The sequence below is a fragment of the Centruroides sculpturatus genome, unplaced genomic scaffold (genome assembly GCF_000671375.1).
Source record: "Centruroides sculpturatus isolate CEXI.00-Female unplaced genomic scaffold, Cexi_2.0 scaffold270, whole genome shotgun sequence".
Lineage (NCBI taxonomy): Eukaryota > Metazoa > Arthropoda > Arachnida > Scorpiones > Buthidae > Centruroides > Centruroides sculpturatus.
In genome coordinates, this window is record NW_019384480.1 from 232,107 (window position 1) to 247,370 (window position 15,264).

At 30.1% G+C, this 15,264-nt stretch overlaps 1 protein-coding gene across 1 annotated transcript in view; it reads right to left on the bottom strand.

The window, feature by feature from the left end:
- LOC111621421 (obg-like ATPase 1) overlaps positions 1–13,126 on the bottom strand; it is a 57,625-nt gene extending 44,499 nt beyond the window's left edge. Inside the window, exon 1 of the mRNA XM_023363547.1 lies at positions 12,993–13,126. Coding sequence (XP_023219315.1) covers positions 12,993–13,093 — 101 coding nt within the window. The 5' untranslated portion in view covers positions 13,094–13,126. The remainder of the gene's footprint in view (positions 1–12,992) is intronic.
- Positions 13,127–15,264: the final 2,138 nt, after the last annotated feature.

Sequence of the window (15,264 nt, forward strand, 5' to 3'; positions counted from 1 at the left end):
TCAAACAAATGACAGTTTTTTTATGATTGTAAATAAATAATTCAGGTGGAGTTTTAGTGAAGCCTCTTCCATGTGGCTTACAGAATTGAGTTCATTCCTGCTCAACTAATCCACTAACCTGAAAAACATTTATTGAAGAAATGCCAGACATCTGTACAGTAGCAGAGTGGTGTACTATCTTCCTAAAAATGCAAGCATCTTACTGTATTTTCTCATTCCACAGATAATGGTCTATAGAATGAGAATACTTTGATTCTGATGAAACCGTGTTGTTGTTATTAAGCTGTTTCTTTGCAGACACACTAAGGTGACATATATCAACACTTCGCAACTTATTGACTATTTATTCAGTTGCCAACTGAATAAATAGTCAATAAGTTGCCAAGTGTTGATATATGTCACCTTAGTGTGTCTGCAAAGAAACAAAAATGAGAATACTTGATACATCAGCATATCCAGGTACACAATAATGTTGATGGTTTCATTGTGGAAAAAAGAAAGGGCTATACACTTTATATTTGCTAAGAGTACAAAATACATTCACTTTTGGACTATCACAAGCCTGTTCCACAAATTCTAGTGAATTTCCAAAGTCCAAAATCCTTCAGTTGTGGGTGTTAACTTTTATCAGTGAGATGAAATACCAAGTCATTAATGAAGATAATACTGCTCAGGAATGTCTCATTTCCACAATCAAATACATTTCTGCATTATGTAAGAAATACGATGTGTTTTACTATAAATTAATGCCTCAATTAATTCTATATGTCTTCTGATTAAAATTCTATATGCTTTCAAAGTTGTAAAGTCTCTTTTGAGTTCTTCTATATGTCCTTAATATTCATAAGTTGTCATATTAACAAGTTGTATATGTGTCATAGGTTGAAAGGTAACTATAGAGAGAGAAACAGTATCTCAAAGAGAAGGTTTTTTTTTTTTAAATCAGAATTAACATAAACTATGACTCATACCTAAAACAGATCATTTTACATATTATAATTCAATTTAACATTTAATAATTTTAATCAAAAATAAACAACTACAAACCTTTACGGTGCGATATTGAATAAAATCAAGATAAAAAGTTCCCACAAACGTTTTTGAACCTAATTACGGTTCTTCCTCAGGTGAAAAAGTCATTCGATGGAATGCAAAGTTTGAAAGAGATTCGTTCATCGAAATCCAAGAATTCCGCATCTGTCGTCATCAATGGGCATGCGTATTCTGATGTAAAAGCTTTTATTTATATAGCATGTTCTCTCCGTCATATATAAGCGACTGCCACGCTAGGGATAGAGACACTTCATCCTTACAGTTAATACACTTGTTGTCATGGGCCATTTTATATATATAAATCGCTTCGATCCATCTTAGATGCTCGGTATGAGGTGTGGTGTAGATGATCCTAGCTTCGCTAAATCTTGGATCGATGTCCGGATCCGTAGCATAACGAGCCAGTGCAGTAGATAATCTTTCGTGCTGTATGTCAGCCCTGTGTTCCTTTATTCTGACACCTAACGAGCGCTTAGTGGAGCCAATGTATAATAATTCTTCATTACAGCAATGATCACTCAAAGGGATGACATATACCCCCGATAGCATGTGATTGTTGGGGCCATCCTTATGTGATTGTTGGGGCCATCACATGCTATCGGGGGTATATGTCATCCCTTTGAGTGATCATCGCTGTAACGAAGAATTATTATACATTGGCTCCACTAAGCGCTCGTTAGGTGTCAGAATAAAGGAACACAGGGCTGACATACAGCACGAAAGATTATCTACTGCACTGGCTCGTTATGCTACGGATCCGGACATCGATCCAAGATTTAGCGAAGCTAGGATCATCTACACCACACCTCATACCGAGCATCTAAGATGGATCGAAGCGATTTATATATATAAAATGGCCCATGACAACAAGTGTATTAACTGTAAGGATGAAGTGTCTCTATCCCTAGCGTGGCAGTCGCTTATATATGACGGAGAGAACATGCTATATAAATAAAAGCTTTTACATCAGAATACGCATGCCCATTGATGACGACAGATGCGGAATTCTTGGATTTCGATGAACGAATCTCTTTCAAACTTTGCATTCCATCGAATGACTTTTTCACCTGAGGAAGAACCGTAATTAGGTTCAAAAACGTTTGTGGGAACTTTTTATCTTGATTTTATTCAATATCGCATCGTAAAGGTTTGTAGTTGTTTATTTTTGCTATAACACGTTGTTGTTGAGTTTAATAATTTTAATCATTTAACAAGATAAATAAACATAAAATTGAAGATAAAGTCTGTTTAAAAGGAAACCACCATTTATTCACTTTCAATGTTCTGGAATACAAACTTTTGACGACTGACCTTTCTCTGTCAAGATTGCCTACTTGCCTGGGAAAATTAAAACGTCAAAATTAAAACGTCCCTTAAAAAATGCAGAAAAAATATTCAATTAAAAACACAAGTTTAAAAACTTAATCTTCACATTTATTTTTAAACATAATTGGTCTCCAATGGAATTCCAAAATTAAGATAAATAAACAGAATAACAAATAAACACAAATTTCCAGCAAATAAATACACAAATATTTAATGTTCAAACATTTTCAGCCACAATTTTATCAGCCCTCTTAAGAAACAAATATGAAAAAAACCATTCTATAGATCAAATACAGCCCCGTTCTAATTTTTTTTTTTAAATTTCAAACATGCTCAAACAACAGCTGTGACATACATTTTACAATGTATATAAAATGAGCAAATTTTTACAATGTACACTTAAACATGAAGTTATTACTACAATTAAATTTTTAAATTTGGGAGCCTAAATAATATTTCCAGGCATGTGGTATCAGAATGAAATCCATATTGATGAATGTTCCACTCTTGTCAGCTCTGTAGATTTCTATGACTTCCAATGATCTTTTGTTGTGTCAGTCAAAGACCCTATGTATCAAAGTAGCCTCATCCCAACAAGGGAAAACCCCCAGATCAGTGGCATAACAGGCCAGAACAGGATTAATATTTCCCTTTGCTCCACTGTATTTGTGATCACATAACCTGGCTTGAAGAGATCTGTAAGTGGATCTGATATATGTTAGTCTCCTGTTAAACCATTCATCCTCTAATGGGATATAGTAAACCCTGGTGCTCTTGCATCGTCTGTGCTGTCTTTAGCATTAGAAAGAAGACAGAGAACATTGGATTTCCTCTTATAAGTTATGTGTAGGTTTAAATCTTTGGCAATCTTCTTGTAAATGTGATGTAGAAACAGTTCATAGCTTAGGATTACCCTCTGTTTTGTTCATGCTTGTATTGGTGTTGGATAACTTAGCTAGATGTGTGGAAGCTAGAGTGTTGATTAATGAGCAACTGTACCCATGCTTGGACACAATATGTTTCATATACAAACCATTTTGGGGAAATAAAAGGAAGTCATAAGTGGCTAAATCCAGTGAGTAAAAAAGTGAGGATGACTGTCACGTTAATTTTCATCAAAAACACTTGCATTGTGAAGGCCATGTGTGCAAAAGCATTGTCATAATGAAGGAATCAGGTTGTTGTGCAATAGTTCTGGTCATTTGTGACAAATGTCCTCTGCAATTGATTCAAAACATCACAGTAAAGGGCTGAATTCAATTTTTTTGTAAAAATGGGCTGGCAGAAATTACAATTTAATAAAGTAAAAATTGCATTACAAATACTAGTCGTATCGTGCTTGCTCACCATGTCCAATCACCTGGAACAACCATTCTTCACTGCAGAGATGACCTTTCTTTGCAACTCTTTCTTGCAACTTATACAACTCTGCACCTTTCTTGCAACTTATACAACTCTGCACAAGCAAGTGAAATGGTCTATAAATGTCCACAGGTGATTGGACATGGTGAGCAAGCAAGATAAGACTAGTAATTTGTAATGCAATTTTTACTTTATTAAATTGTAATTTCCACAAGCCCATTTTTACAGAAAAATGTTATATTTTTAATTGTGTTGGGATTGTCACCTGTGGGCATTTATAGACTGTTTTACATATTTGTGCAGAGTTGCAGCCTGCAAAGAAAGGTCATCTCTGCAGTGAATAATGGTTGTTCCAGGTGATTGGACATGGCGAGCAAGCAAGATACAACTAGTATTTGTAATGCAATTTTTACTCTATTAAAAAGACTGAATTCAATGTTTGACCAGGAGAAACAAATTCCTGGTACCAATCCCTTTATATTAAAAAAAAAAATCAACATGCTCTTTCTCATGTTCCTGACTCATCTTGCCTTCTTGGATCTCATAGATTGTGGTCTCACCCATGGTTTAGTTGCCACAGGCCTTCCAAAGCATTTCATAGGTGTTTGTGGCAAATTTTCAAATTTTAATACAAAATTTAACTTTTCTAATTTTCAACTTCATTCTTGAATTTCAACATAACACTATTACAGCATTACAAAATTGTGTGTATGAAGCATTTTAATTAAAAAATTCAACCCCATTTGGCAAACTGGTGTCTAAATGTCTAAGGCATCAATCCTTGGTAGCAAAAAGATTGTATTTGCACTGTCACTGTACAGCATATCCAGTTCTGTTTTATCATATCTTGTATTATGTACACATTTTATTATCTATATATATATATATAAATGGACGTGTGTGTCCCTATATTTCACTTTTCCACCAAAACTACACATCGCACGTGAATGGTGTTTGTATGTGGCAGTAGCCCCAAGTCTCCATTCGTGCACCAGGGGGGTTGCGTCTTGATAGCTATAAGGGTGCGGGAGATATGGGCTTGAAAGTGGAAGATTTTCTATTTCAATTTTAAAAATTTTCGAATTCGAATTGGTTCGACTATAGAACGATTGTAAACGTTCCAGAAAATTGATCAAATTGAAAATAGTTCGTTTGACTGGACGTAAAAATTCTCTTATTAGTCTGGAAACGGGGGACCTAATTCTTGCATTCTGTGAAAACAGGTAAGATTGGCTATAATGTAATTATCTTAATCTTCACTATCATTACTTTTTGCCCACAAATAAAAACTCAGCAAAGCAGGTCCTTGCAGCTAGTATAATATATTAATGTATATTACACATTGAGACAAACAGGCATGACAGCAAACTTATTTTCTAAAGTATTATGTTTTGTTTCTCTTAATTCTATCCTTCCTAAAATTCTAAAACATTAATAGTAGACAATTGTCTGGAAACATTCAAGTAAATAACATTTTTTATAATTTCTAGAAAAACATGTAACAAAGAAAAAGAGCATATAGAGAAGTAATTAAATATAAAATTATGTGTGAGATCTGAATCACCCCTGGGATTAATTAAAAATTTAATTAAAATAGTTAAATTTTAGATGAAAAATACTCATTGATTTTGGTGGAAAAATTATATTTTCTAAACCAAAGAAAACTGGAAAAAGCCACTTCCTTCAACGGAAGTTGAAACATCCTTTTGTTTTCCCTTATCTACTAAAAATCTTAGTCACCCTGGAAATTGTCAACCTTTCGATAAATACCCTTTTCCTCTGTTCACGTGGAAAAATACGAAATGCTGATTGGAGCAAATTCATGAGAAAAAGAAAGAATTTTGCATGATTCAGGGAGTACGCCAGAAGATCTCATAGAAGACCGACGTATTCCATACCATCTCCTGAAGGCCAACGCCCAAAGTCAAATCCCGAAGTTTTTATAAAATGAGTTTAAGTCAGTAAATAGGGAAGAAATTATTTAAATATGTGCCAATGATGGACCAAGAAGAATAGTCATATTCATCTAAAGAACAGAAGAAGATAAAGATACATAGAGGTAGTACGATTAATGATTTAAATTGTGAGCTCTCTCTCTCAAAACGATTTTATTCAAAAGTCTTAAAATCGCTTTATTCGTATATTCAAATTTTGTATTAATTTGTTTAATTTTGTTCATTAAATATTTGTTTTTATTTGTTAAAGAAACATCTCCTCAATATCTGAATCAAACACAAGTTCTCATCTCTCTCGAATAAATACGCGTGTTAATCCGCGTAAAATAAAAGTGGTTAACTGGTGTCAAGGAATCCTGATGTGATCTAGACTTTACCGTCCAGATCTTTCTTTTTAACAGCATATAAAAAGCCCTCCTAGAAAAAGTTTTAGTGAGCCAATCTTGTGATTGTGTGCCCATAAGTGATATAGATAGCACACCTATACCCTTGGCTTATCACATATGTAAGAAAAGTTTTTCTGTCAAAATCCTGAAAAGTTCAACTATTCTATTTTCCTACAAATCTTACAGACAAAAAACAGATGACATAAATGAATAAGAGGAAAAAAGCACATTGTGCAAATCCATATATATATATACATTCTGTCAAATAAATACTGGGAATTGCCCATTTCAGAAGCCTGTGTAAAAGATATGAAAACAAACTTTTTGCTGTAAGTTGGTACTAGTGTACTTAATTGTCATGTGAATTTGTAGCACCATCTGTCAACCAGTTGATTTACAACTGTTGGTTTCATCATTGAACCTGAATTATGCTTTGTGATTTTTAAAATGGACAAAAATATTGTCTAAAATTTTGTGTTGCCAATGAAATTTCTTGTGCTGAGTTATTGAAAATGTTGCAGGAGTCCTACAGTGAATCAGCTTGATCAGCTTTCCAAAACACGTGCATACAGATGATACAAAGCATTTTAAAATAGCTGAGAAGTGGTGGAAGACTTGCCTTGTTCTGGTCAACCTTCAACATCTTCAACTGATGAAAACATCAACAAAGTGAAGGAAATGGTAATGGAAATTTATCATTCAAGCTTGAGAGACAGCTCAAAATCTAAACATGTCTCACGAATCCATTAGCACCATTTTAGTTGATGTTTTGGGCGTGAGATGTGACACAGCATGACTAGTTCTGAAGGAACTGAATTTTCTTCAAAAAGAGCACCAGAAAAAGGATGCTAAAGACATTCTTGAATAAGCCAATTTGGACCCTACATTCAAGAAACACATCATAACAGGTGAAGAGACATGGGTTTAAGAGTTTGACATGCAAACCAGACAACAAGCTTTGGAATGGTGCTTCAAGAATGAGCCAAACCAAAACACCTACATCAAAGTCACATTGTTTTCTTTGACTGTCATGGTGTTGTCCACTTGGAATTTCTTTCAGAGGTTCAAACAGTCAACAAACAATATTATCTGGGTGTTATGAGGCATTTGAATGAGAACATTTGTGGAAAATGCCAGATTTGTGAAAGAACAATTTTTGGATGTTGCACCACAATAATGCACCGCCTCACACATCGACCCTTGTACACAAATTTTGAACCAAAAACATAATGAATGTCATTGACCAAGCACTGTATTCATCAGATATGGCTCTGTATGACTTTTTCCTCTTCTCCAAACTCAAATTACCACTTCATGGAAAATGTTTTGAATTGATTGAAGAAATAAATTCACAGAGGGAGCTGCAGGCTATACAAGAAAGTGCTTATAAGAAGTGTTTTAATGATTGGATTATTCATTGGCAGAAGTGTTTTGCATCAAATGGGGCCTATTTTGAAGACAACAAAATAAATTTGGATGATTAAACCAATATTTTGTATTTTATTTAACGATTCCTGGTATTTATTTGACAGAATGTATAGATAAATGCCACAAAATTTAATAACATTCAAAAAAATAAATTTAGTAGAACTTGGATGATTTGAAGTTGAAGGGACTGCAAAAAATTTGTATTACTCAAAACTTTGAATTAGACAAATTAAATAATTTGAATAATTAAAAACATGTAAATAAAATATAATACTGTAACAGTACATTAACAGTTAATTTATTACAGTATATTCATTACAATTACATGAAAGTACAGTTACTGTATTACATTCAATTTTTAATGTTATGTATAGTACTTTTGTCAATTACATTTAAAAAATAATAATAATAATAATAATAATACAATCTTTAATGGTTGAACTGATTGCAGATTTTGTACTGAGAATGAGTGGATATTGACAGATACATGATGCCAGGACAAAATACAATACATCAGTATGTATGTATAAGTTTGTAGACATAGGAATACATAGAAATTTACATCATACACTCACAAACACAGTTTAATACACAATTAAACCACTTTTTTTCCTTTTTAATTTATCTTAATTTCTTAATTTTATTATTTGCATAAAATAATACATACAATAATAAAAGTAAGGAAGTATCTTTCCAATAATGAAAAATTGAAATAAAATTAGAAAGGAAATACAATATACATATATATATATATAAAGAATATATAATTTCTCAACAATAATAAGTATATATAATATTATTATAAACTCTTTCATTGAAACTTGATAATTTAAATAACCCTCACACAAAAAAAACCCAACAGTAATGATCACAATGTCAAGTCAGTTCATAACATTATAAACTTTTCTAAGATATAAAATAGTTCATAATCCAATTTAAAATGATATCTTAATTAAACTTCTAATAAAAAAAATTACTATTTCTCAAAATAAATGTCTATGTATTACTTGAATATCTTTTATAATTTATTCATTAATTTATTTCTTTCTTTCTTCAATATTCATTTAATTTTAAAGTTAAATAATTCCCTACAATTAAATTATAAAAATCCATTATTAAAAAATCAAAACAACAACTTAAAAAACATAAATACAAAGCATTTTATCAAATAAAAAACTTTCAAATTTACATGACCTCACTTACATTTTTTAACATATTTTTATATTCATTATATCACAATAAATTTTTGTAAATTTATATCAAACAAAACAATTATTTGCTTTAAATAAAAAATGTTTTCTAAATATTGAAGCAATTTCTTAGTTATTTTAATGCTGCTAATTAAGCTGGATATAAATTTAATAATGTTTGATAAGTTAAATTTACAAATCAAGATAAGTCCAACTTTAAAGATATCTAATTATGATATATATTTACTAATATGAAACAAAGAAATCTAAAATTAAATAAGAATAACAATTTAAAATCCTTTGTACATTTTAATTTCTATTAGTATATAAAATGTTCATATAATATAAATTAACAATTTTTACTTAATAAAAAGTGTTTATTCTTTCATTTTTCAAATCTGAGATGTTTATCTGTCTCTAAGTTTCAGTGATGTATAATGGATGGATAACAATTTTACATCTTGTTTTTTCATCACTACTAGAGGCCTCCTAAATTTTAAAAGAATGATGGGTGCTAGCTAGCCTCAGGGATATTAAAATATCTAGTAACTACAGTAGGGAACAACCTATCAATTTTCCCCTTCCTAATAAGGAATGCTAATTATAATGCATTTTTTAACAGTTAATTAAAATTTTAAATTATTTCTTTCATTCAGTTTTAAATAAAGTTTAAACAAAAAAATTAAAACAGGTTTCAAAAAAGTAATTCATTTTTCTTTGTTTCAGTTTAAAATATCATATTCAGAAATAAACTAATTATCTTACAACCAGCCATTTTCAGATTTACTAATAACTTTTAAAACTATTGAAAGCATCAATCCACTTAGAGCCTTTTTTATTTCTAGTATTGTTTAACTATAAACCAATGTTTAAAGACAAATGTTTTTGATCAAGACGACTTTTAAAACTATTTAAAATACTTTTTCCTGTGAATTTTTAAAATATAAAAAAAAATGTCATTTAAAATACTTTTTATATTATTGTTATTAAGAAATGTTGAATTTAATTTATTTATAAAAGAAATTTATTAATTTTTGTTTTATAATTTTGTGAAATATTTTAAAGTAATAAACTGTTAAAAAAATTAATGATATTTTTTAAAAATCTAATTGCAAAATGATGACATACCAGTAAAATCAGTTAAGAAATTCAGTTTGATGGGTATTAATTTACTATAAAGTTTACTATAAATCTAGTATTAATTTCATTAATTTACTAGATTATGAGTGGAGTAGAAATTTTCATACTTTATCTTTCGTTATGTATTTGTCATTTTTATAAAAAAAGATGTTAATTAGTTGTCCCATTAATTTTTATTGACATCTGAGAATTTAAATTGAAACTGTTCTAAATATTTTGTGTTCTAAAATCCTTTTCCTGATAAACACATTTTGTATATGTTTAATTAAAAAATTACAGTTGTTCATTAAATGTAGTTTTTATTAGTAAATTCACATCATCAAACCGAATGTCTTAACTGATTACTTTAATCTAAATAACAATTATAAGAAAAATCACAAAAATATAATTTGAAAAGTTCTTGATGTGGTGAATTCTCGACAGCAGTATTGTCATTAGGCTCAGAATGCTTAAAAGTAAATTTTTTAAACAGTAAAGAAAGTACAGTGGTACCTCAAGATACGAACGCCCCAGCATACGAAATTTTCAGGATACAACATGAAATTCGAACATATTTTTGCTCCACGATACGAACAAAAATTCACCATACGACGTTACATTAATTCGCATTTTTCATTTGTTTTCCTTACTACAGTTATTTTTTTAAATGTATTACTTGGCTTTAATTCGAGTATGTTTTTCGCGTTGGAACGAATTATTTGGTTTAACATGTAATCGTATGGGAAAAGTTGATTCACCTTACGACATTTTCATGATACGATCTCAGTTTCGGAACGGATTAATTTCGTATCCTGAGGTACCACTGTATATTGAACTTTTAGTTAAACATAAAAACTGTCATTCTAATCAGATGTTTAAGAAATAATACAACTTAAAAATTTCTTAACATAGAAGATTTAAAATATTGTACAGTAAATATACCTTGTTAGAGAAAAATGTAGTCAAGTCTGTTTAAAAGAGCATCCTCAGGATTTCTGAGTCATACTCTTTTATCCATAGTAACAAAATCATCTTTAAGAGGTTTTTAATAGTATTCAATTCTCTCCCCTTTTTCATGACTTAGGAACTTTGTCACATTCAAAAATGTTAAAATTTATTAGTACATAATTTTATTGTACCTTCATGTTGGTTTCCATTCTTATATCATCAATTTTATTGTTATATCAAATAGCAGTGAATACAGTATATTTACTAGTTTCTTTATTTTCACTTCTCAGAACTACAGTAGATCTATCTGAAAAGATGCAAACATTCTTGCTCCAAAATTTCTGACTAGTCCGTAATAGGACATACACCATAAAAACAAATAAGTGCAGTGCCCTTTAAAGGTCATTTGAACTCCAAGTTCTAGTCATTAATTAATTAATCACTTATTTGACTATCCATTTATTAGAAAACTGACCAATAGATTTCACCAAGTCTCAACAAGTATTATAGTGTAGAGAGCCTGTTACTTTGTGTCCTGAACAAGAATGTACTATTAGATTAATGATAGATCATTATAAATCTTCCTTAGAATAGTACCTCCTTATGCAAACTTCTGATATAAAATGTCACTGACATGATACTCATTTAAATGGACTATTCTACTATCCTGTGCTCTATTAAGTGAACTCAACTGTATATAGAACTAGAAAAGTCTTAGAATTAAAAATTCCAAGTAATCTAAATGTAAAAAAGAAAAATTAAAAACTGAAAACAATCAATTTGATAATTCAGCAGATAATCAAGTCCTTATAATTGTGTGAATCATTTTATATTCCTGGATGTAGATATAAAATTTGAAGATTCCATCATATGCACATCTGTTTTTCGCAAACCGTCTAGTCTATCGGCATACATGCCATTTAACTCATGTGATCCCTTCCAATACAAGATGGCGGCCTTCAGGGCATTGGTCAAATGAGCTTTTACGCACTCTTCTACACAACTAGCGCTAGAGGAAGAGTTAAAATACTTGGAAGGCATTGCCAGGTCCCATGGTTACCGAAATATTATACAAAAAATCTCGGAGGGCCATAAACAACCACAGGCTTCTTCCAACACTACAGTGATCACGCAAAACACTAGCAACACTACGGAAAATATGAGGATACCTATCATGTTCAACCCACTATTGAGGTCTCTATACAGCACCATCGCAAAGGAACGAAAAGTTACCCTAGCATACAGAAGGTGCAGCACTTTGTTCGATATCCTACGCAATGAAAAGGACCAATCCAGGGTGGAGAAGTTATCAGGAGTCTATACAATCCCTCTAAGAGATAACCGGTTTAACAGGGATTTGGTATACGTAGGATCGACTAAACGTTCATTAGGGGTTAGGATAAAAGAGCACATCTCAGATGTACAATGTAACAGACATACAACTTCACTCTCCACCTACGCCACTGATCCCGAAATAGTGGCGGACTTCAATAGAGCGCAGATAATCGTCACCACACCGCACATGCACCATCTAAAATGGTTGGAGGAGATGGAAATTTTTAGAGCATACGACACATCCACTTGTATTAATTCAAGAGATGAAATCGGCCTTTCCATGGCATGGCAAAACCTACTACATACAGAGGAACAGCAAAATACTATTTATTAAATATTAAAATAAGATAAAAAATAAAAAATAAAAATAGAAGGTACTGGAGAACATGTGAGAACAGTATTGAATAATTATGTATCACAATAGCACGTTTTTAAGTATCATAATAATATTTTTCTCTTGAATTTGGACGTTCATCGTTAACTTCGATCACGTTCGAACATATCACACGACGAAATAAGGAACGATCCAAACGATTCAAACTAGACAGAATTCGTATTTTTTCAAATTTCGTTTTTGGTGTTCGATCCAGCTGTTTCACCTGAAGAAGAGCCCAGAAGGGGTTATAAAAACGTTCGTCGTGGAAAAATTATTCGATTCACATCGGTTATAGGTTCAAGTACGTCATATTTATGAATCATTTTATTTCACAAAATCAAAATTTTGAAAAATAATCAATAATAACATAAATAACTTTCATAATAATAACATAAATAATATACTTTCATATGCAATTCCATATGTAAGTGATAAATTGTAAGAAAATTACACAACCTTAAATTTTGACAATTAACTGAATTATTATTTCAATATAGAAATATAGGATGCTTACCCTACATTTGGTAATCCAACAATTCCAACTTTTAAATTAGTTCCAATTCGCCCAATTAAAGGAGGTTTATCCACTTCTCCTTCCTTTTTTTTTGGTGGCATACTTCTATTTTATACTTTTTTCTGTCAATTATTAATACAGCAAATAATTAATTTTTGGGTTTCACTACATAAAATATAATATACTGTAATTTATATGTAATAAATTTTATTATTTAATATTTTCCAATCTTAAACCAAGTCATAAAATTAAATATTGATACATATAAATTATAATAAACTTTAAATTTACCTTGTTTAAAAGTTTTAAATACTCTTCACACTTAATTCTACACACAAATCAGAGTAAAATCATACATATGGTTATAACGATTACGAAATAAAAGAAAACTAATAACATACAAAGTCAAATTGATTTAATCTTAATGACTTAAAAGTCATCAATTTTTATTAAATTTGTTAAAATATAAATAGTGAAAGAGAAATTTTTGACAACATATTTTAAAACAGTATTAATTTCATATATCACTATTTATAGTTGCACTAACTTTTTAAATTTATAAAGCAGAACCACCACCAGATTACATTGGGCTACTTTTCTGCAAATATATTTAATTAATTACCAAATAGTTTGTCACTAGAGAGAAGCATTAGGTGCCATCTCTTATTAAATTTAATATTTATAATTAAATTAATATTAATTAAATAATTTAGAATATTCTGAGAGAAACGAATTCTAACCTCTGTCCAATCCTCCACTTCCAAACATATTTAAATTTAGATTTAACCATCCATGGTTACTTACAGTGCTGATTAGGGATGACTTTCTTGTCCTCACCTATAATCACCCATTATAGCACTCAGCTCACTATAGCTTTTGCATTTGACTTCCAAGTTCTAGTCATTAATCACTACTTTTGACTGTCCATTTATTAGAAAACTGACCAATATATTTCACCAAGTCTCAACAAATCTATAGTGTGGAGAGCTTATATCCAAAAAAGTGCCATGTTATGCAAATCCATGCTATATAAAACAAAGGAGTAATACAAAATATAGGGTTACATTCCAGATGTTAGCAAAAGTATACTATTCTTTTTCATTTTAAGGAAAATATGTTTATTAAAGCAATCAATAATTAATTAACAATCACAACTAAAAGTACTGTATTATGTGTTAATATTAATTTTAGTTAAATAAGATAGTTTTCTTTTCACAAAGTATCATCATCATCTAACATAAATAACTTTCATAATAATAACATAAATAATATACTTTCATATGCAATTCCATATGTAAGTGATAAATTGTAAGAAAATTACACAACCTTAAATTTTGACAAATAACTGAATTATTATTTCAATATAGAAATATAGGATGCTTACCCTACATTTGGTAATCCAACAATTCCAACTTTTAAATTAGTTCCAATTCGCCCAATTAAAGGAGGTTTATCCACTTCTCCTTCCTTTTTTTTTGGTGGCATACTTCTATTTTATACTTTTTTCTGTCAATTATTAATACAGCAAATAATTAATTTTTGGGTTTCACTACATAAAATATAATATACTGTAATTTATATGTAATAAATTTTATTATTTAATATTTTCCAATCTTAAACCAAGTCATAAAATTAAATATTGATACATATAAATTATAATAAACTTTAAATTTACCTTGTTTAAAAGTTTTAAATACTCTTCACACTTAATTCTACACACAAATCAGAGTAAAATCATACATATGGTTATAACGATTACGAAATAAAAGAAAACTAATAACATACAAAGTCAAATTGATTTAATCTTAATGACTTAAAAGTCATCAATTTTTATTAAATTTGTTAAAATATAAATAGTGAAAGAGAAATTTTTGACAACATATTTTAAAACAGTATTAATTTCATATATCACTATTTATAGTTGCACTAACTTTTTAAATTTATAAAGCAGAACCACCACCAGATTACATTGGGCTACTTTTCTGCAAATATATTTAATTAATTACCAAATAGTTTGTCACTAGAGAGAAGCATTAGGTGCCATCTCTTATTAAATTTAATATTTATAATTAAATTAATATTAATTAAATAATTTAGAATATTCTGAGAGAAACGAATTCTAACCTCTGTCCAATCCTCCACTTCCAAACATATTTAAATTTAGATTTAACCATCCATGGTTACTTACAGTGCTGATTAGGGATGACTTTCTTGTCCTCACCTATAATCACCCATTATAGCACTCAGCTCACTATAGCTTTTGCATTTGACT